The following is a 23,206-nucleotide window of genomic DNA, read 5'->3' on the forward strand; positions in this document are numbered from 1 at the left end:
ACGCTGAATGATGATTATGCCGAAAATAATAATCAGAAAACGAAAAAAAAAAACATGTATATTTAGGTGCTGTAAAAAATATAGAGTTAAGTTGATTATATTCGCATATTCGTTCATGTGACATGCGCCCTATATTGTTTACAGTGGTAGGCTACTTTGAATATTCTGTTTGAAATCACATGTAAGTAGACTTGAAAACAACACTACCACTATTCAGGCTCGTAGCCAGCCTATTGGGATATGGTGGGTTTTTTCCTCAAAGAGTGGACTATTTTGCTGTTATTCAAGGTTTAAATTTTGCCTTTTAGTAACATTTTAAGCATTAATTTGACCTCCGTGAAGTTGGCACCCCATAAAAACAAATAATCCCCAAAACTATGCCATTCGTTTGTGCTACGTTTGTGCTGATTTGTGCCGCAAAAACGAACGTTTGTGCTGGTTTGGGGTCTGAGATATTAAGCATTATTTTTTTAACCGTGTGACGTCACTCTCCACCCCATGTTGCGCAATTGACTTCAAAACAGCACAGGTCGTTTGTGCTCGGTTTGTGCTGGTTTGTGCCGTTAAAACGAACACGGTATCTGTTTTCCTCTTTTAGATATAAGCAAAATATTTCGGGAGCCGTGACGTCACTCTCCACCCCATTTCCTCCAAATCGCACAAAACTGGTATCATTCGTTTGTGCTGGGTTTGTGCTGGTTTGTGCCGTTAAAATAAACACTTTATCTATTTTCGTTGTTTAGATATAATCAAAATATTTCGGGAGCCGTGACGTCATTCTCCACCCCATGTTGTCTAAATCACACCAAACTGGTCTCATTCGTTTGTGCTCGGTTTGTGCTGGTTTGTGCCGTTAAAATAAACACATTATCTATTTTTATTGTTTAGATATTGCCTTATCAAAACATTTCGGGAGCCGTGACGTCACTCTCCACCCCAGGTTGTCTAAATTGCACAAAGCAGGTGTCATATGTTAGTGCTGGATTTGTGCTGGTTTGTGCCGTTAAAATAAACGCTTTATCTATGTTTATTGATTAGATATTGCCTAATCAAAACATTTTGGGAGCCGCGACGTCACTCAGCGCCCCATTATTTCCTCTAAATTGCACAAAACAGGTGTCATATGTTAGTGCTGGATTTGTGCTGGTTTGTGCCATAACAATTAACACTTTATCCATGTTTATTGATTAAATATTGCCTAATTAAAACATTTCGGGAGCCGCGACGTTACTCAGCGCCCCATATTTCCTCTAAAATGCACAAAACAGGTGACATTCTTTAGTGCTGGATTTGTGCTGGTTTATGCCATTAAAATAAACACTTTATCTGTTTGTATTGTTTAGATATTGCCTAATCAAAACACTTTGGGAGCCGCGACGTAACTCTATATTGCACAAAACAGGTGTCATTCGATTGTGCTGGTTTTGCCATTTATAAACACTTTATCTGTTTTCCTTGTTTGGATTTAACCAAAATATTTGGTTAGATTTGTGCTGGTTTGTGCCATGAAAATGAACAACAGATATTTATATTTGTGTACAAATATGTTACTTTCGTTTTTGCTCGTTTGTGCTGCAAAAATATTATTTGTAAAAAAATTATATCAGATCATTAAGAGGTCTCTCCACCCCAGTTGCTACATATTTACTAAAATAGTCTCATTTGTGTTATGACATATTAAAAAAATTGCCAATATATGACAGAAGATTGGGATATATGACAGAAGATTGTGATACAACAGGGCATATTAAATTCATAGGCCTACTTTCCACTGACTGAAAATCATCCACCCGCACAGTTGGCCTCAAACTAAAATATAATTCGTATATTTTTCTTGGAAAAAATATCTTTTTGAAACAACTTTCGTATATAGTTTGTCTCTTTAAAAGCCGCTTTTCCAATCGTTCGGACCCTTTTTTATGCTGAGCTGTTAGGCTCACATTCCGTGCCAAACCAGGTAAGACAGCAAATCAGTTTTATTTGGAGGGAAAATTACCTAAATTTAACGTGATGAATGAAAATGATTGGAGGGGAAATAAATTTATCAAAAATTTCATACATTAAGGAAAAATAAACAATGATAATAAAACAATAATAGTGCATTTGTATTATAGTGGCAGAAATATATTTTTTGAGAGGCCTTGGGCAAAATAAGCGTGCACTTTCACTAATAAAAAATATAGCACTTAAATTATTTAATTTTTAACAATCAATAAATTACACAGAGGTTTTATATCAAAAGTTGATAAAAATATAAAATATACATTTTGTTGGTAAAATAACCATTTAAACAATGGCTGTTATTTATTTTAGTATTCAAACATTAAGTACCGATTTTTTCAAGTGAAATAAGAATGAAAATGAAACAACAGCATATCAGGATGTAAAGCATATTCATATTAAAGCAATTCCTGGTTGAGATTTTAGAAAATATAGCTACCCAGTATATATTAAAGATCACAGAGAAATTACATGTCCCCAAAAATGTCCAGTTTATATTTAACTGAATTGTATAAATATTCAAAATTGCTCATTTTATTTTTATAAAATGTTTGTTTAATATTTGTTATTTTTTTATTAGCAAAAACAATATCAACATTTAAGAATCTATATTCATTCATTCATTCATTCATTCATTCATTCATTCATTCGACTTGTTTATTGGTGCATATATAGGCTATAATTTAAATTATACAACAGTACCTTGGACAGCTACAGTGCCACTAAAGCTTTCAAACAAAAGTCCAAAAAACTAAAGTTTTAAAGTTTAAATTAATTTTCTCCGGTGACGGCCGACATCACAACACGCTGTATAACCGTCCTTCAGGTGGTAGCCTATAGCCGGCATTAAATTACAAAACAAGCTGTCTGGGCCTTGAATTAAAAAAGTTTAGTTATTTCCTCATTGTTTAAAGAGTCTACAAGTTATTAAATATAAAATAAATATAATAATATTAATAATAATGACAATAATAAGAAGACTAAGGATAACTAAAATATAACAAAATATTACATGTTTATCTTTTATTAAACCGAATCAAAATGGTCAAAATAACATCCTACAGCCCGTGATAAAAAAGCACAGTGTTTACCAATTAAGTGAATGTAAATATTTTATATGATTGTTGTTATTGTTATTATTATTATTAATTTTAATTAATTAATCAATTATTTATTGTTATTTTATTGCCATTTGGACATTGTTCTTTTACTGTATGACAAACAACACAATCAGAAAACCAAAACTTATCTGTAGAAAACGCATAGCCTATGTGTTTGCGTGTGTTATAATCTATTTTTCCCCATAAAATAAATAAATACTGACTAACTAAGTTAACTAAAGCTGCTTTACTTAAAAGTGGTAGGCCTACCTACCACAACAGAAAAGTTTAGGCTGCTAGTTTAAATACGAGAGCAGCCTAATATGGACGACCAGATGATAAGAGTATTTAAGAGAAAATCGCAGCATGGTTAAACAGGTAAAAAAAATGTATATTAATACATTTTTATAAAATTAATAAATAAAACTAATAAAAATTCTATATATATTTTAAAAAAATTTTTCCTCTATCGTTAAGCATGCTGGCTACTCATACGAGACTAAAACGAAGTAGATAAGTAAAGCAGGGTTGTAGCCAATTATCTTTATATTGGCCAAGCCCTTTTACTTGGATTAAATCTGTCAAAATGATGTTCGCATCCTTCATGCTTTTTCTAATAATAAAAAGATCTCAGAATAACCTTGGCCTAGGCTATCTAAAAAAAAAATAAAGCATCTTAAACAAAATTTCTATCAGCCCAAACAAATTTAAATATTTTAAAATATGCGGGTAGCTGATATCATTATCTTTCATTCAATATTTTAATAAAAGAAGCAACACTAACGAAACTTTCAGGTACAATCCAGCACAAATGAAACGCACATAACGAGACTATTTTAGTAAATATGTAGCAACTGGGGTGGAGAGACCTCTTAATGATCTGATATAATTTTTTTACAAATAATATTTTTGCAGCACAAACGAGCAAAAACGAAAGTAACATATTTGTACACAAATATAAATATCTGTTGTTCATTTTCATGGCACAAACCAGCACAAATCTAACCAAATATTTTGGTTAAATCCAAACAAGGAAAACAGATAAAGTGTTTATAAATGGCAAAACCAGCACAATCGAATGACACCTGTTTTGTGCAATATAGAGTTACGTCGCGGCTCCCAAAGTGTTTTGATTAGGCAATATCTAAACAATACAAACAGATAAAGTGTTTATTTTAATGGCATAACCAGCACAAATCCAGCACTAAAGAATGTCACCTGTTTTGTGCATTTTAGAGGAAATATGGGGCGCTGAGTAACGTCGCGGCTCCCGAAATGTTTTAATTAGGCAATATTTAATCAATAAACATGGATAAAGTGTTAATTGTTATGGCACAAACCAGCACAAATCCAGCACTAACATATGACACCTGTTTTGTGCAATTTAGAGGAAATAATGGGGCGCTGAGTGACGTCGCGGCTCCCAAAATGTTTTGATTAGGCAATATCTAATCAATAAACATAGATAAAGCGTTTATTTTAACGGCACAAACCAGCACAAATCCAGCACTAACATATGACACCTGCTTTGTGCAATTTAGACAACCTGGGGTGGAGAGTGACGTCACGGCTCCCGAAATGTTTTGATAAGGCAATATCTAAACAATAAAAATAGATAATGTGTTTATTTTAACGGCACAAACCAGCACAAACCGAGCACAAACGAATGAGACCAGTTTGGTGTGATTTAGACAACATGGGGTGGAGAATGACGTCACGGCTCCCGAAATATTTTGATTATATCTAAACAACGAAAATAGATAAAGTGTTTATTTTAACGGCACAAACCAGCACAAACCCAGCACAAACGAATGATACCAGTTTTGTGCGATTTGGAGGAAATGGGGTGGAGAGTGACGTCACGGCTCCCGAAATATTTTGCTTATATCTAAAAGAGGAAAACAGATACCGTGTTCGTTTTAACGGCACAAACCAGCACAAACCGAGCACAAACGACCTGTGCTGTTTTGAAGTCAATTGCGCAACATGGGGTGGAGAGTGACGTCACACGGTTAAAAAAATAATGCTTAATATCTCAGACCCCAAACCAGCACAAACGTTCGTTTTTGCGGCACAAATCAGCACAAACGTAGCACAAACGAATGGCATAGTTTTGGGGATTATTTGTTTTTATGGGGTGCCAACTTCACGGAGGTATTAAATTGTGCTGGATTTGCTTGATCGGATGATTATCATTACCATACTTTTTGATGCAACAAAAATACTTCCTATATTTTTGTCAAAGTGCTTATATTTTTTGTTTACAAAAAATGTATGTTTATTTACAAATGTGCATTTAAACTGTAAGTTATTAGTTTTATAATGTAGGCCTAATAAGATTAGAATTTTAGAAATATGAAAAAAGTACTTTTTTTAAATGCCAATTTATTATCATCTGTTATAAAAACAAACAAACAAACAAACAAGCAAACAAACAATTGGGAATCTGTTAAAACTTGTTTTAAATGAAAAACTGTAGTCTATAGGCAAAAACCTAACTGGCCAACTCCTTTCCCCAGTCAGAATATAATAATAATAATAATACCTTTTATTTTTAGGCGCCTTTCAAAGCACTCAAGGACACCTTACAGCAGATTACAAGTACATCATAAAAATACAAGCAGTAAAAATGACAATCAGCATAAAATGAAACCAGCAAATCATTAAAAGCTATCCTAAACAAAAACATCTTTATCTGAGATTTAAAATTGGAAATAGAGTCCATCTGGCGAATGTGCAAAGGCAGGGAATTCCATAACTTTGGTGCTGTACAACTAAAAGCCCTGCCTCCAAATGACTTCATCTTAAAGTGTGGGACAGATAACAGTTCAGCAGAAGATGATCTCAGTGAGCGTGAAGGAGTGTACATTTACATGTCCATTTAAATAATAATGGTTATATTTCTTAAAGCTTTCTATTATTGTTATTTTCACAATGGGGTATATGCCGAAGCATGCTAATAGGACTTTTAATTTGCCAGTAACCTGGGTTAAGCGCTTCCGGCGAATTGAACGCCAACGCAAAATCTGGTGCGTTTAAGGTCTGTTTTCTTTAAAAATCAGCGATCTCCACTAGCTGAGTGATATCCGATTTGAAGTGGGTCTCAGATGGTACAAGAAGCACTGCATTAAATTACATTTCCCCCGCCATATCTTTATAATATGAGCATTTATTTTACCCCAGTATATTCAATGGAGCTTCTGAGTTTGCCTGCCGATTCTGACGGGCGCGTGCGAGTAAACGGCTTTTTGTCTCGTTTTACACTTGAGCAACTAAATAAATGATAAAGTTTATTTAACTGAATGTATTTTAATTACATTACAACATCGATGCTGTATAAGGAACCGTATAAAATGAGAAAAAGTTCACAATAACAGGTCACCGGAAGTGTATCAGCATGGGAACAGCACTAGCTCGGCATATACCCTATTACGAGCTAGTGTTTTTCCCATACTGATAAACTTCCGGTGACCTGTTATTGTGAATTTTTTTCCGATTTATAGTTTCTTTTATCACATCGATGTTGTAATGTTATTAAAATACATTCAGTTAAATAAACTTTGGCATTGATTTAGTTACTCAAGCGTAAAACGAGACAAAAAGCCTTTTACTCGCATGCGCCCGCCAGAACCAGCAGGATAGCGCAGAAGCTCCATTGAATATACTGGGGTAAAATAAATGCTCATATTATAAAGACATGGCGGGGAAAAATGTAATTTAATGCAGTGCTTCTTGTGCAATCTGAAACCCACTTTATATCAGTTCAGCCAGTGGAGATCGCTGATTTTTAAAGAAAACTGACCTTAAATGCGTAAATTTTTGCATTGGCATACAGTTAACCGGAAGTGCCTAACCCAGGTTTCTGGCAAATTCAAAGTCCTGTTAGCATGCTTCGGCATATACCCAATATGATGGCATACAGTCAAAATGGGACAAATGAGTTCATATAGGAGCCAAATTCTTGACTTGTTAGAAGGGGGTTGGGTCTTTCGAACCACCCAAACCCCACCAAATATATAAGTATAAATAAATATATAAACAAATAAATAAAAGTGTGGGCAGGTAGTTCATTAAATAAATTTCATGAATGTTGGGAAAATAAGAAAATGCTAAACTGAAAGTAGATTTCCCACTCTTTCAAACGTTTATTAATTTCTTGAATGTAGTTGTGTATTTACTTTTCCTCAGGTCAACCTGCTAATAAAAAACAACAGATTTAGCCTAAAGCAGAATACTGAATTAAAGAAAATTACCTTTTTTTTATAAAATGTAAAAACAGAGCAAAAATATATTCAGGATGATTTTACTGTTTTCATTGTACTTTTGATTAAGTAAATGCAGAAGAGATGCTATTTTCCCAAAAAAGAACAATATTATTTGTAATATTGTAATAAAGTTAATAGATTTAACTAACATTTTTTAAAAGTTAGATTAAGGTATAAATTGAAACAATAAATATAAATAGAAAATTGAATATTAATATTTATTATAATTTAGAGTAGCCTATAGGATAGAAAAAAGATCCAAATGTCTTAGGGCAGTGGTTCCCAAAGTGAGGGTCGCATTAAGGTAAAGTTGGTTTTATATTCACACATTTGGACATTCACCTTAATAATTTAATTACATAAAAATATTCTTTGCTAATTCTAAATTGTCTAATCATATAAGCAGCCAATGACTATCAAAGTACAACATTGTTTACAGTCAATTAAATAGTGATGTTGTTTTGATGTCATATTTACATGTGGTTTCAGACTGAATTTAAAGTACCAGCATATAGGGAGCGTGCCACAAATTGTGACTGAATGAATGTGGAAATATTAAACCAACTTTACCTCAATGGGGGTCGCTTGGTGATTTCCAAAAACATATAAGTTATTAAACTATTAGACTTACTATATATATATACACATAACCTGCAGAAGATAAAATAGTAGTTACATAAAAACAACACGCAAATAAAAAGCCATCAGACTTCCAGTTATTCATTGCATTGCAACCCCTGGTTATTACGCTATTAATGACACAACAATAGTGTTAGGTGCAGCAGATTGATTTTACAGCACAATGTTAAACTTTGACATGCACGTAAATTAAAAATAAAGTCTACAACTGAACATAGAGGACAAATCTCCAAATGGCGGTCTCAAAAATTAAACCAAGAATAGTTTTGTGCTGTAAACATTGCCCACAATTCTCATTAAGTGACGTTGAAATTAAATTTAACAAATGAAAAATTAATAAATTTTCTTTTTGGCTTAGTTCCTTTGTTAATCTGGGGTCGCCACGGTGAATTGAACCAACAATTTATCCAGCATATTTTTTACGCAGTGGATGTCCTTCCAGCCACAACCCTATCACTGGGAAGCATCCATTTACACATTCACACACACTTTTACACTATGGTCAATTTTAGCATAACTAATTCTCCTGTACCACATGTCTTGAACTGTGGGGGAAACCGGAGCACCCGGAGGAAACCCACGCAAACACGGGGAGAACATGCAAACTCCACACTGAAATGCCAACTGACCCAGCCGAGACTGGAATCAGTAAACTTCTTGCTGTGAGGTGAACGTGCTACCCACTGCGCCACCACAAATGAATGATGACTATAAAAAATGATATGGTTGTTAGACTGTTGCACTTTTTTGTGTTGTCAGTAAGCTTGTTTATATAGTTACTGGTGCGTGTGCACCTTTGTGTGCAATATTTGTATGTTTTCAACCACCTCCGAGGATAGTAGAGGTCGCGAGTCACTGGAATTGTTATTTTGTAGGTTCGTGAGTTGAAAAGATTGGGAACCCCTGTCTTTACCCCATAGTATTTAAAAAAAAGGTTTAAGGTAAATATAAAACTAAAAATAAAACATAAAAATTGTTAAACAATTCAAAGTACACCAATAAATACTAGACAGTTTCAGTGTTTATTGAGTGAAAACACCAAATGCGAAATATCTGGATTATAAACAAATAACCAGGCAGATGTCAAAGCAGTGTAAATTATGCCTGCATGTGCGAGCAGGATATTGTGTGTCAGGGCAGATGGTGAACTGAAAAAACTGAGGATGTGCAAAATGGCTTCTATAAGTACATCTGCCAGTCTATCTGCAATTATACATGTAAATCTGCTTAAAAATATGTCTCTCCTTTAGCACAACAGATGCAAATGTAAATATATTGTTTTGGCAGATGTTTTCTTACTTCATTCACATTATATAAAACACTCTTTATTACACATTAAAACATATGTATCTCCTTGATTAGAGGTCAAGCCCTTCTAAAAGCTCTATTGAACATTTTCATTATCTAGAAACATTGTAAATAACCGTTGGGTTTAACCCAAAGAGTGAAATGTTGTTTTGTGTTTCAACATTGGGGATCTAAAGTTACCCGAGTTACAAAAAAAAAAAAAAAAAAAAAAAGTTAGGTTACATGGGTGAGTTCTTAGATGCCAATAATTTTCTGATCATGATATTTAACGTGCAGAAAATAATTTCATTCGCTTTCAAACTTTCAGAGCAGGTATAGGACAAAAATCTGTGATGAATTAGCATTGTTCCCTACTCCAGCAGGTTCTTTTGAACAATTTGTATGACTGTTCAGGGACATTCAGAGATGTTGCATCCCATTGTATTTTGAAACTTTGTGACATTGTACATTGGGACTCTTTGTCTGAATACAGTACAATGAGGGTTTTGGATGGATGCCTGTGGTCAGCCTGTTTCCCAAGCTCATACATCCAGGTCCTTTCCCAGGGATAAACAACTTTTTTTTTATCCAAATGTAGCAATGATTTTGTGTGTTTTGTGCATTTTGTCAAATTTGTATGAAAAAGAGGCAAATTAACCTAAGGTAGGTGTTTTTCTAGTATGTTTTCTGTATAATATTATTCAGTGATGATGTTGTACAGTCTCATTTAATGAATTGAATTGTGTGCATATTGACTTACCAAATGATTTATTGACTGTAAAGGTATAATTAATCTAAAAATAAATCGAAGGATTCGATTTTGAACAAAAAATTATTTAATGACAGTGTGAAATATGTAAAATGAAGTTAAATTTATGAATTAACATACTATCATTACAAACTAAATGCTTCTGAAACACTGAAATATAAATTTGCTTGAACTTTTGTTTTTAAAACAGTATATAGAGGAAATGTTGTACTTTAACTCACCATAAAATATACAAGAATCATAAAGAATATTGGATTTTTCTAAATAATATTTAAATGAATGTGCCATAATTTTCTTACGATGTGTTTAACTCAACAAGGGCCAAAACAACCTGTCAATTATATGAGATCACAGCAATAGAAAATTACAACTATCCAGTCAATTCCCAAAAGACCAAATCAACAGCTATGGAAAATAATTTAGAGACCACTTGAAAATTCTGATGTGTTTGACTTAATATGGTAATTTCTGTATAATATAAAATCATAAAACGTATTATGAATATAAATTATGATTATTAATCATAAAAATTAATTGTATTTGTTACACAAGCTGCTTTAAATCAGTTTAACATACTATAAATTCAACATATGAGGTTAATTTGATTCAGCTTAAAAATTTAAGGCAACCAGGATTTTTTTTACAGTGTAGTTATATTCTACCAAATAGGCATTTCTTATCTCAACTGTCAGAAAACATGACATCTTTTTTATTTTAATTTTTTTGTCATTTTTATGCAGAGAGTGCATTTTTATTTTAAATTTGGAAGAAAATATTTTAAATTAACATTTTCAAAGCTTTACAATATTATATTTGTGCATATGCATTGTAGTACTGAAACTAAATCTGGAGCTAATGAAACAAAATAACATACGTTCACAGTCAAAAAATTAGTACAGACAAACGTGTATGTTATGGAAAAATATAGAATAAATTTTTTTTTAAATAGGAAAAATTAAGAGAAACTTTATAAATAAAAATTAGTTGAAAATTTGAAGTTTGTAAAAATAAACAATTTCAATATTTTGCTTGAATTTAAATGCATTCTCTTTCAAGTTATAAAGATGTTTGATGTCCAAATTATTATTTTAATGGATAAAGCTGTTTAATAAAACTGTTGTTCAAATATTACCTATATTCACTGAGGAACGAATAAAAATATTCATTTTCAAAATTATGTGTACTTATTCATACTGAGCTCTGTATAGATAACATTTAGATATTTAAAATTAAGATGGCATTTATTTTGATATCTCATGCTGATTAAATGACAACTTAATATTTTCACTGTTTTCTCCAGATTAAAACATGGGTGATTGGTCAATTCTGGGCCGCTTTCTAACCGAGGTTCAGAATCATTCAACAGTCATCGGCAAAATCTGGCTGACGGTGCTACTGATCTTCCGCATACTGCTGGTCACCCTGGTGGGAGATGCAGTGTACAGCGACGAGCAGTCCAAATTCACCTGCAACACCCTTCAGCCGGGCTGCAACAACGTCTGCTATGATACATTCGCCCCCGTCTCACACTTACGCTTCTGGGTCTTCCAGATCGTTCTGGTCTCAACGCCCTCCATCTTCTACATCATCTATGTGCTGCACAAAATCACCAAAGATGAGAAGATGGAGACGGAGAGGATCCACGCAGAGGCCAGTCACCCTAGTCGAATACAAGGAGATGGTTCCAGACTGGCCTACGGAGCCCAGGGAGAAGAATGGGGTGGTCAGGACGAGGGAAGCGTTGAGCAAAGTCTCCTGCAGGAAGATTTCGGTGAGCTCGGCAAAGATCCAACCACACTTTCCAGTCAGGTTCTACTCATTTATATTGTTCACGTCCTGATCCGCTCCGTCCTGGAGATCACCTTTCTTGTCGGTCAGTATTACTTGTTTGGATTCGAGGTGCCTCATTTGTTCCGCTGCCAAACGTACCCTTGCCCAACACGGACTGACTGTTTTGTGTCTCGAGCCACCGAAAAGACTATTTTCCTTAATTTTATGTTCAGCATCAGCTTGGGTTGTTTCCTCCTGAACATTGTGGAGCTTCACTACCTGGGTTGGGTCTACATTTTCCGTATGCTCTGCGCCGCCTGCTTCTTGTGCTGCAAGTCAGAGAGGGATTTGTATGCTCAACGAAACCCACTGTTGCTTCGCCTCAGACACTCGATGCAGAGCAGGCTGGTCCTGCAGTCTTCAACAACCACTCTGTCTCAGGAGAAGACCGGGACGGCTTTGCTTTCACATGGTCCTGTCATCTCTTTTGAGACCGACTCGACTCTTGAAAGCTCCTCAAAGAGGAACCCTGAGGAGAGGGAACGCATGAGGGTCAAATTGGCCAACATGGTTAGATTTACTGGTAAAAAGTCTTGGCTGTGATGTGTACTGATGGATTTTAGTTTCTTTTGTTAAGAGTAGCTCATTGTAAACTTCATTCTGATGCTTGTTGCACACATATGTGGCTTTGTTAAGTTTCACAATAAGGTTTGCTGCAGCTGATTCCACCTTTCAAATGCTTGTCAACATGATCGGCTGACTGAGGTCTCTGACCTGATAGACATTTCCCGGTTTCTCAGTAGCGGAAGTCATCATAGTTGGGAAAACCTAGAGAGCAGTGAATGGGAGAGTACAACAAATATTTTTTACAATCTTCTTTGCACAAATAATAAAAGAAAAACTCCACGATGATGTTATAAAGACTTTCAGAAAAAGGAAAAAATTGTGAGACTGATGACGGCAGCCAGAGGAGAGAATAGCGTCAAATTTACTGTCCTGTCCTATAGACGCTACATTAAAAACGTCTTGCACAAGCAGTATTTCGTTTTTTTTTTTTTGTAATTTAAAGAAAAGATGTTTATATGTTTAAAAAATCTAAATATTACAAAAACTTTCAAGGATTTAAGGTGCTGATTAAAAGTGTCACAACAGGCTTTGTGATAAGGGTCCATTCTGATCATTCAAGTGATCACTTCAAATGTTAGTTAGTTTGAAAAATAATACAATAAAATAAAATGAAAAAGGGCTTACACAAAAACTAAATCTATATTCAGATACCGAATAAACCTGCAAGATATAACTGCAGAACATTAAACACTGTCCAACATGTAACTGACTATGAAAACAAAAATACAAAAAAATTAAACATGGTTATTTATTTCTGTACACTGTAAAAATATTTACAGTGTTAACAGTAGCAAAAACAAAAAGAAAACTGTCAGGCAGGTTATTCTGGCAAAGTCAATTTAGTTATTCCCTGTACACTCAAAAACTGATTACTCCTGCTTGTTCAAACTACCTGTTTAAAATGAGCTGAAACAACACTATTCTTGTCATTCTTTTGACCAATTTGTTTGTTTTATGCTCAGTCCACCTAAAGCTGTAAACCATTAAGTTAACTTGAGCGTTTTGTGTTGGGACAACATGAAAGAATTGTGTTGGTCCAAACGACTTGGTTGGGGGATTTGTAGTTCCCAGCATACTTTCCGTGGGATTGAAATAACTGAAGGAAATCTTGACAATAAAAGTAATCTTAGGTGTTTAAAGTTAATATAAATATTTGTTAGAGTTCAATCTTCACTTTAGTTTGAAGATTTAAAAGAGTTTCATGTAATGCTTGGGGTTTTGAGATTACCACTTCGCAGCAATAGCTGTCCTAAAGTTCGTTTTGAGATCAGTCTCAATCAACTATAACTCATGAAATATGCTCAAAAATGGCTCTTTTAGTTTATTTAGGATAACTTCAAATAAAACTAAGAGACTTTGAAATGTACAACACACCATAGACATAGACATATCTGATGATGAGTTTAAGTTAAATAAAAATACAAATGTACTTATTTGACAAAATCGTGTTAGACCGACTGCATTTGATTGTGTAAATAGTTTTTTATTTAGTTGGTGCTAAACACATTTATTGAATTGAAATCCTGCCCTCAATTAAATTGAGTTCATCCAATGAGTTATTATTGAGTGTATATATTTAGGAAAATTACTGTTAACCAGCTAACAGATTGTTTTACTGTAGCAGTTGTTACACATTAACATCACAATTAATTAATTACTTTACACAATTAATTATGTTAACAAAGCAATTTTTACAGCGTATGACAACTATGTTTGGAGAAATGGGATCATAATCTGGCCTTCTGACCTTGGTCCTCAAGAGTCATAATCAAATTGCGGGCAAACTGCAGTAAAATCATCTCACGAGATTGCTCAGTATACCGATAGTGACAAAGCATGTGATTATCAGCTGATACTGATCTATGGTCGATCAATCACAGCATTCCAAATAGAAAGTGTGATACAAAACAGATTCAAAATACACTGCAAACATGTTTATCATTAATCATTCATTAAAATATCTTTTAATTACAGCAACCTACAATGATTAAGCATCTGATTCTCGCATTTGCTTTTAAATGAATGTAATACAAAGACATTTTCTGCTATGATGAGTGTTTTATTCATATTTTTAATTATGCATCGGATCATCATGTGTTTGAGGACTGGAGGAAACTTAGCAGAAAAACAAATCTTTTTCTAGCAACTTATGAATTAGAGTGAAGCTCAAAATGAGCCTGAAAGATTCAGCTGTTGAATAGGCTGCTGTTGATCTTGTCATTTGAACAGAATTGTTTTGTGGTTGTGCTGTATTGTTCCTTGTCTTTTAATATTTTATTCAAACACAATGCTGGACATAATAAAGGAAGGTTTCAGCCTTTTAGAATTATGATTATAAATCAAGAAAAGCACCTTTCAAATATGCTGCAATGTCATAAAAATTATATTTTTAGCTAAATGTTATTAATTAATTATCAAATTATAAATGTACATTAATGAAATTCTACTTCATCTGTTTGATGCATTTGACATTGAAACCTATGATGTAATGTTGTGCAATGCATTGTTAATGAGTGTTCAGTTAGCATGGTTGATGAGTCTGCAGTGCCAGCGCTTTTGTACGTGCACACGCATTGTGAAATTGCAACATTGCTTGATTAACATATGCAAGTGAAGCTGAATGCAATAAAAAAATCAAAAACCTTGTATACTCAGAAAAAGTTTCACATTTTAATGTACATACATTTTAATTTTTTTGAGAAATTGGAAAGTGAATACATTTTAAGCTGAACTTGTCTAAAAATGTAGTGGTATTGTTTGTTAAAAAAATAAAATAAAAGATATCGTAATATTACATGCAAAAGATTGTGGCCAGTAATTTTGCATTAACAGATCAAATGCCATTAGACTTTTACATTCTGACAAAAAAATGTTGCTGTTTTAAATAAACAATGTTCTTTCAAACATTTACTAAAGACTCAAAAAAAACACTACAATTACACAAAGTGTTACACAACATAACCCGTCTCAACAATAAGAAATGCTACTTATAGTAACTATATATAAATAGTTAAACAAATATGAACATGTATTCATTTATAAATAAATATTTTCAATACTATTTCACAATATCTGATTGTATTTTCGATTTAATAAACGCTGCCTTGGTGAGCAAATTTTAAAAACAACAAACAATTTACTGACCCCGAAAATGTTAGCTAATAGCTAGGCCTGTCACAATAATCAATATATAAACTTTTCACATGACCTCAATCATTTTTGGTGATGCAATATACTGTATATCGCCCACATATATATACTCCATATCGCTGTGTCAGTTGAAAAAAAATAATATAGTATTTACTAAAAATTACTATAGTATATTTTCATGTGGGTGTCTGACAACTGAAAATAGATCTGGTAGCAGATAGCACAGTCTCTGTTACTTTTTACCTTTTTACTCTTATTATTATTTATTTAGGATATGCGTTTTCACATTCTGATTCCAATGCCTCATTATTCAATTGCTAAAATGTCTATAATTAAATTAAATATTCTTAAGAATAAAATATGATGTGTTCTTTGTCAAGTGATGGTATTGTATTGCCATCCTGGCATTACATAATGAGTGGCATAAAATGGCTTTAAAATGACAATAATATAGTTTATTGCAATATATTTTGGTGCAATATATTGTACAACAAAAAATAAATATTATAACAGGCCTAGTATTAGCTATATGCTTGAAATCAAAAAGAGAAAAGAGCACGTACAGTACAGAACAGCGTGACTTTGAAAAGCATTACAAAACCTTCATTGCTCTCTGGAAATGTGCAAACAATAATCAATGGCTTTAAAAACCATTTTAGGGACAAAATTATGAGCCCCTTTAAGATACATTTTTTTAGATGGTCTACAGAAGAAACCATCGTTATCCAATAACTTGCCTAATTACCTTAACCTAATTAACCTAGTTAAGCCTTTAAATGTCACTTTAAGACGTATGGAAGTGTCTTGAAAAATACCTAGTCAAATATTAATTACTGTTAACATGGCAAAGATAAAATAAATCAGTTATTAGAAATGAGTAATTTAAACTATTATGTTTAGAAACGTGTTGAAAAAAATCTCTCCATTAAACAGAAATTTTGGAAAAAATAAACAGGGGGGCTAATAATTCTGACTTCTCACTGTATATGAACAGTCAAGCCTGAAATTATTGTTCAAATGTAAATAAAAGCTAAGATTTTTTCTCAAAACAATGCCTATTGTACATCATCTTGTTTTTTTTTGTTTTTTTTTTAAGTAATTTTATTTTAGAATTTACCAGAGGTATGAATCATTTCAGGCTTGACTGTATATGTATGTATGCATGTATGTCTATATATGCCTATTTGTCACTTTGTTGTTCTTGACAGTTTGGCAATTCTTTTTTTCCCCCACCTCACCTGAGGATGGAAAAGAGTGCTGGTTATTCACTCATCCCCACCTATAATGCCTGCTGTTGCAGGGGCCTAAACCTACAACCTTCTAACTAATGGTTTGAGAGTTGGACTTCTCCAACCATTAGACCACAGCTGACTCTCTTGTGACTGCATAATAATACAAGTAGGCTAGTGTAGGCTGCATCCAGCTTTTTTCTTTCTGCAAGTTTTGTGTGTAGTTAAATAGTAAATAAATTATTGCAACTCAGATCGATGTTTTGTGTCTAATTGTTTACTTTTGTGGCAAGTAGCCTAAATTCGTTGGATAATGTACATGCAGAGTGTTGTTTTTGAATAATAAAGCCCTTCAGTTTTATACAACAGCTGCTGATAAGCCTGTCAGGCTTTAATCTGTGAGAACAACCGGCTAGATGTACATTATACCTTACATATAAACTTGGGTCTAATTACCTTGAATTTACATGGATTATATGCATCACTAACAACAAGAGCTGACCTCCTCAGCAACTGACTTCTCTGCACCAGGCCATAGGGGGGCGCTGTTTATTTTGGATCCTATTTTAACAGTTTCATTCTGAACACTGTCCGCCCCGATTCTCTTCTGGATTTCAGAGGCCATTGTTAAAAATGCCTTCTCCACATTGTTTGCATTCTTGGCACTCGTCTCCAGGAGTGGGATTTTGAGTGATTCAGTAAATTCCTAAAAACAGTAAAAATTATATCAATGATGTTTAAGCTTAGATCTCCCACTCCTGTAAAATGAACCATACTATAAACTCATAACGCAAACAGCTTACCATTGCTGTGGTAAAGTCTACCACCTTTTTTGATGAAAGGTCACTTTTGTTGCCAACCAGTAACTTGGAAACATTTTCACAAGCGTATCGATCAATTTCTTCTAACCATTGCTTCACATTGTTGAATGACTCCTGTAAAAGCCATGCACTCCATTAAATATTCTTCACTGACAAAATGCAGAAATATTAAATACTTCATCATATTTAAAAGTATTACTTGCTCGGTGACATCATAGACAATTATAATCCCATGAGCTCCTCGATAATAGCTGGATGTAATTGTTCGAAATCGTTCTTGTCCTGCTGTATCCCACTTCAGGACAGAAACATTATTATGGGCACATGTTAAAAGAAAGAGAACATGTTAAAAAAGCAAAATACTATTTTGTTTGGCAAAAATATATGACAATATAATTCTCCATACATGCATTTAGGGTCTTTTTTCTCCATTGGCATTAAAGCTAAAGTAACTGGTTAGTATTGCTGTAACATTTATACTCACAATCTGCAGTTTGACAGTCTTCCCCTCCATTTCAATAGTTCTGATTTTGAAATCTACCCCAATAGTGCTGATGTAGCTCTCTGTATATGTGTCATCCTGTTGGAACAATTTTTTTTTACCTGAAGTATCAGCTCATATTAAAATATACAGGACATTCTACCAGAATTGTACATTTTCACTTATAAAAAATGTGACCGGGCCTGACCTTTAAGCTTGTCGTCCTTTAAAATCATACAATAACAAGCAAAAAATCATGCAATTCAATAGAACACATCCTGTCAAATTCTTCTCCGTCAAATGACGTCACTTGCGAGTCATAGCCTCAAACGTGTATTGCACGTATTTTATTTTAAATTTAATGCAAACGTCACAGGCCTGACAGACACATTGTGACAGCTGTAAATTTCATTTGTATTATATATTTGTTGTATTTATTTGTAGAATTTATTCATAGTTTCTTGTTTTTAATCAATTGATGTGATGTGATTGATAACAATTATAACTTGCTATTAAAGCTGTAGGTTCAATTGGGCTGAAGACAAGTACAATGACAGGGTTTTTACATTTGTAAAGTGTTTTTAATAAAGAAAAAAATCTGATAATCAAACAAATGACATATTTCTGTACAGAACAACACACAGAAATCAACCATCAGTCCATTTTAGACATTTTTGGATGAAATATTTTTTATTCACTGTATTTATGTTTTGATTTCAGGGACAGATAATGTACGTTTCTGGAGACTTTTTCTAAAACATGAATGAAAAAATATGTTTACTTTCATATTAATAAAATACATGTATACATGCATATAAATGATTATTCTACATACATCTATGGTGAAAGTTTGGATACCTCTTTAAAATTCTCAAAATTGATTTAATCTATTAGGTATGCGTGTTGAGTTAAATGTTTTTAAGCATTTTGTTTATTTCTACAATAGTCTGGCAACATTTATTTCAAATTTTAATTAAAAATACATATTGTCATAAGAGGATATTTTATTAACAATTTTGTTTAGGTCACAATTCATGCTATCAACTACAGGCTTATTACCTACCTATTATTACAATATTAGCTGTCCATTAGCAGTTATAAAGCATCTTATTCTGCACCTCTAATCCCACCCAAAACCTCCTACTTTACTAAATATTATTAAACAGCTAATTAATAGCTTATAACGTTGGTGATAGTGTTAGTTAATGATTTGTTAATAACATGAATTGTGACCTAAACTAAAGCGTTACTCATATTTTCTCTAGAATATAACAATTGGTTTGAATAAATGAAGCAATTCAAGTCATCTGGTGAAATTATTATTCATATCGCAAAATATATCACAGCAAAACAAAATATTACAATGTCAGATTTTTCCAATATCGTTCAGCCCTATTGAATTAGTTTAATTTTAGAGGTTGATGGACAAGATAAATAAAAAGATATTAAGTATTGTTCACTTATGGTCTTCTTGACAAGAATACATCTTAATGCCAAATATTAATGGGGACAAATAAAATGAAGAAAAAAGAGAACCCAAAACAAAACCTTGAGGTACAACAGATTTGAGCTTCTGAAACATAACTATTTGTTTATTATTCATTAAATATAAAGCAAATACTGTCAATATTTCTTATTGAAGAAACTCCAAAAATATTTTTTTTTAATTGAAAAAAGAGGGAAAAAGATCAAATACTAGGGCTGTACAATATATCATTTGAGCATCGATATTGCAATGTGTGTATTCGCAATAGTCACTGCAGAGGATTGGATTATTTACAATATACAATTATTTATTCAACGATGACCAATTTATTTTACGTTTGATTGTTCAATTTTTTTATATGAATACTGTTAGGCCACTTTTAACCTTTATTTGTCCTCTGTCATATTTATATCTGCTTAATGTATTAAGATTTTATGCAGATAAGGTATAGAAAAAAACTTGATCACCCAAGTCGATCTAAATGAATGAGATCTTTCCTAATGGAGCTATTCAAGTCATCTGGTGAAATATATTTATATCACAATATATATCACAGCAAAACAAAATATTGCAATGTCAGATTTTTCCAATATCATTCAGGCCGATTTAATATGTTTACTTTTGGAGGTTGATGACAAAATAAATAAAAAATGACAAAACAATATTTAGTATTGTTCACTTATATGGACGGATTGACAAAAATACATTGAGATACCAAATATTAATAGGGACAAATATAATGAAAACAAGAGGACCCAAAGTAGAACCTTGAGGTACAACAGATTTGAGCTTCTGAAACAAAACAATTTGTTTATTATTCATTCAAAATAGTGCAAATGCTGTCAATATTTTTCATTGACGAAACTTCTAAAAAAATTTAGCTCTTAGTGAATAAAGGAGGAAAAATGATCAAATATAAGGGCTAAACAATATATAATTTGAGCATCGATATTGCAATATGTGTATCTTTAATAGTCACATTGCAGGATTAGATTATTTACAGTATACAATTATTTATACAACAATGAACAAATAATTTTATGTTTTGATTGTTAATTTTTATTTTTGAATACTGTTAGGCCACCTTTACACCTTCACATTTATTCAATTTTATGCAAATGAAAAACATAGAAAAACACTTGATCACCCTAGTGCACAGGTGTCAAACTCAGTTCCAAAAGGGCCGCAGCTCTGCACAGTTTAGTTCCAACCCTACTTAAACACACCAGATCAAACTAATTGAGTCCTTCAGGCTTGTTTGAAACCTACAGGTAAGTGTGTTGGAGCAGGGTTGGAACTAAACTGTGCAGGGCTTCGGCCCTCCAGGAATTGAGTTTGACACCCCTGCCCTAGTGGATCTAAATCTGGGGTGCTCAACCCTGTTCCTGGAGATCGACCTTCCGGCATATTTCAGTTGCAACCCATGTCAAACACACCTGCCTGTAATTATCAAGTGCTGTTCAGGTCCTGTTTAATTGGTTCAGGTGTGTTTGATCAGGGTTGGAGCTGAAATTAGCAGGAAGGTCGATCTCCGGAAACAGGGTTGAGCAGCCTTGATCTAAATGAATGAGATCTTTCCAAATGAGTTTAGTCATCTGGAGAAATTATATTCATATACCGCAATATATTTCGCAGTAAAACAAAATATCGCAATGTCAGATTTTTTCAAGATAAAAAAAAAAGATTTAAAAAATGATATTAAGTATTGTTCACTTATGGTTGAATTGACAAAAATACATCTTAATACCAAATATTAATGTCAAAATATACAAATATAATGACCCAAAATAGAACCTTGAGGTACAACAGATTTGAGCTTCTAAAACAAAGCATTTGTTTATTATTCATTTAAAATCGTGCAAATGCTGTCAATATTTTTTCATTTTTCAAGAAACTCCAAAATAAAATTAATGTCTAATTTAAAAAAGGAGGGATAAATGATTTGGCTCACCGCAAACCGTAGGAGTAAACATGACTTTCCAACACCAGAGTCCCCAATCAGCAGCAACTTGAATAGGTAATCACTAAGAAAGAAAATTATAAACATATTATCATTAACATTATTGTACAGATGTACATGCTTTACTATAAGCTATAATGATGTATTTGCGCACAGACTTTTTTGCAGTCAGACAGCCCATGGCTTTCGGTTAATTGCCATCCCATACAAAATCGCCACTTTTAAGATATGATTTCTTAAAAAGAACAGCGATTTTCACTGCCTGGCTGAGATACGATATAAAGTTTATTAGACCAACAAGAAGCACTTCATTAAATTATATTTTTCCACCTCATGTCTTTAAAATATAGAAATTATTTATACCCCAGTATTTTCAATGGAATTTCTGAGCTAGTGATTCGTCTGTTTACGCTTTAACAACCAAATGGATGCTTTAGTCTATTAACTGAATGCATTACAATTACATCGATGCTGTAAAAGAAACCTTGTGAAATTGAAAATAGTCACATTAAGCTTTCACCGGAAGTTCCATCATTGGCTGAAAAACACTAGCTGTGCATATAGCCCATTGTGGAAATAATACATAATCCCGTCATTAAATACACACATTTGAGGCCTGGTCACTGTAATTAAAGATGTCTGTCCACCGTTGGCACCACACCATCTTTTATAAACCAAACAACTAGCATCACAAAAAAGTAAACAAGGAAGGTTTTGATACCAAACTACTTACTACTCAGGATTCATTCTTAGGTTAGTTATTAGCAGGATGTTGTACAAACGTGTTTCAGCCCGAATATATTGTTCAGCTGGATTCTGTCCTTGGAAATGCAAACAGCAACAGCCGAGGCAATAGTGAACCTAGATACTGCTCCATCATTTATTAAAGCCTCGGATCATGTTACAAAGTGGTCATTACCTGTTTCTTAAAGTTGCAGCTCTGGAGTAGCGTCAAGTAATGTAAAAAACATAGCTTTTAAAAGAAAGTGTTGATGTTTGACGGATTCTGAAGACATGAATTGAGCAGGAATCAACTGCATTGCAATCAGGCAGCTTTTACTGTGGTGTAGTTTTAGGTCATTATTTTAGAAAAAAGAAATACCATACGAAAAACTATTACTTAACTCATATGTATTATATTTAAAATCGAGAATTTTTTTTTAATTTAAATTAAACAGGCATCCGAAACTGACCAACCAACAACTACTAATGGCAAGTAATAGCACACTATTGGCACTAGAGGCCGCTAAAGAATAATAAAGAGTCAGTGCTGTTTTACAGGTCAATTCAAAATTACTTTCCAAACAACAAAGGAGGCTTGCATATTTGTATAATGTTTAAAACAATGGCAGACATCTAGATCTAGGAATGAAACCCTTTTATACCATGTAACCCTGTTGAAAACCACAGCATATGCAGGTAAAGTATTTTTTTAATGCTGGTCTTGCTGGTTTCAATTCCGGTTCTCTGCTGGTCCCGAAAAACATTTAAATAGATCAATAAATAAAAATATTAATTTACATTCTTATTATACATGCTTTAAATTATATACAAGCTTGTTATTTGTCACTAAACCTGCTCAAATTTCAGTGTAACAATGTATATTTTACACATAAAACCT

General features: G+C 33.1%; 3 protein-coding genes across 5 annotated transcripts in view; 2 read left to right on the plus strand and 1 right to left on the minus strand.

The window, feature by feature from the left end:
• Positions 1-23,206, plus strand: part of or40a1 (odorant receptor, family 40, subfamily A, member 1) — a 617,996-nt gene that overhangs the window by 537,501 nt on the left and 57,289 nt on the right. The gene's annotated exons all lie outside the window — the stretch shown is intronic.
• Positions 9,754-15,118, plus strand: LOC556987 (gap junction delta-2 protein). The gene is made up of 2 exons (XM_009291771.5): positions 9,754-9,955; positions 11,362-15,118. Exon 2 carries the CDS (start codon positions 11,370-11,372, stop codon positions 12,432-12,434), a length of 1,065 nt encoding a protein of 354 aa, XP_009290046.1. The 5' UTR covers positions 9,754-9,955; positions 11,362-11,369; the 3' UTR covers positions 12,435-15,118.
• Positions 16,679-22,823, minus strand: zgc:171927. Of its 2 annotated transcripts, none has more exons than XM_073922649.1 (6): positions 22,505-22,823; positions 21,577-21,649; positions 18,143-18,238; positions 17,858-17,953; positions 17,641-17,772; positions 16,679-17,543 (listed from the first exon to the last, which is right to left on the minus strand). In XM_073922649.1, the coding sequence occupies exons 3-6, from the start codon at positions 18,170-18,172 to the stop codon at positions 17,322-17,324; spliced, it is 480 nt and encodes a 159-aa protein (XP_073778750.1). In that variant the 5' UTR covers positions 18,173-18,238; positions 21,577-21,649; positions 22,505-22,823; the 3' UTR covers positions 16,679-17,321.

The sequence above is a fragment of the Danio rerio genome, chromosome 15 (genome assembly GCF_049306965.1).
Source record: "Danio rerio strain Tuebingen ecotype United States chromosome 15, GRCz12tu, whole genome shotgun sequence".
In the NCBI taxonomy this organism is placed as follows: Eukaryota; Metazoa; Chordata; class Actinopteri; order Cypriniformes; family Danionidae; genus Danio; species Danio rerio.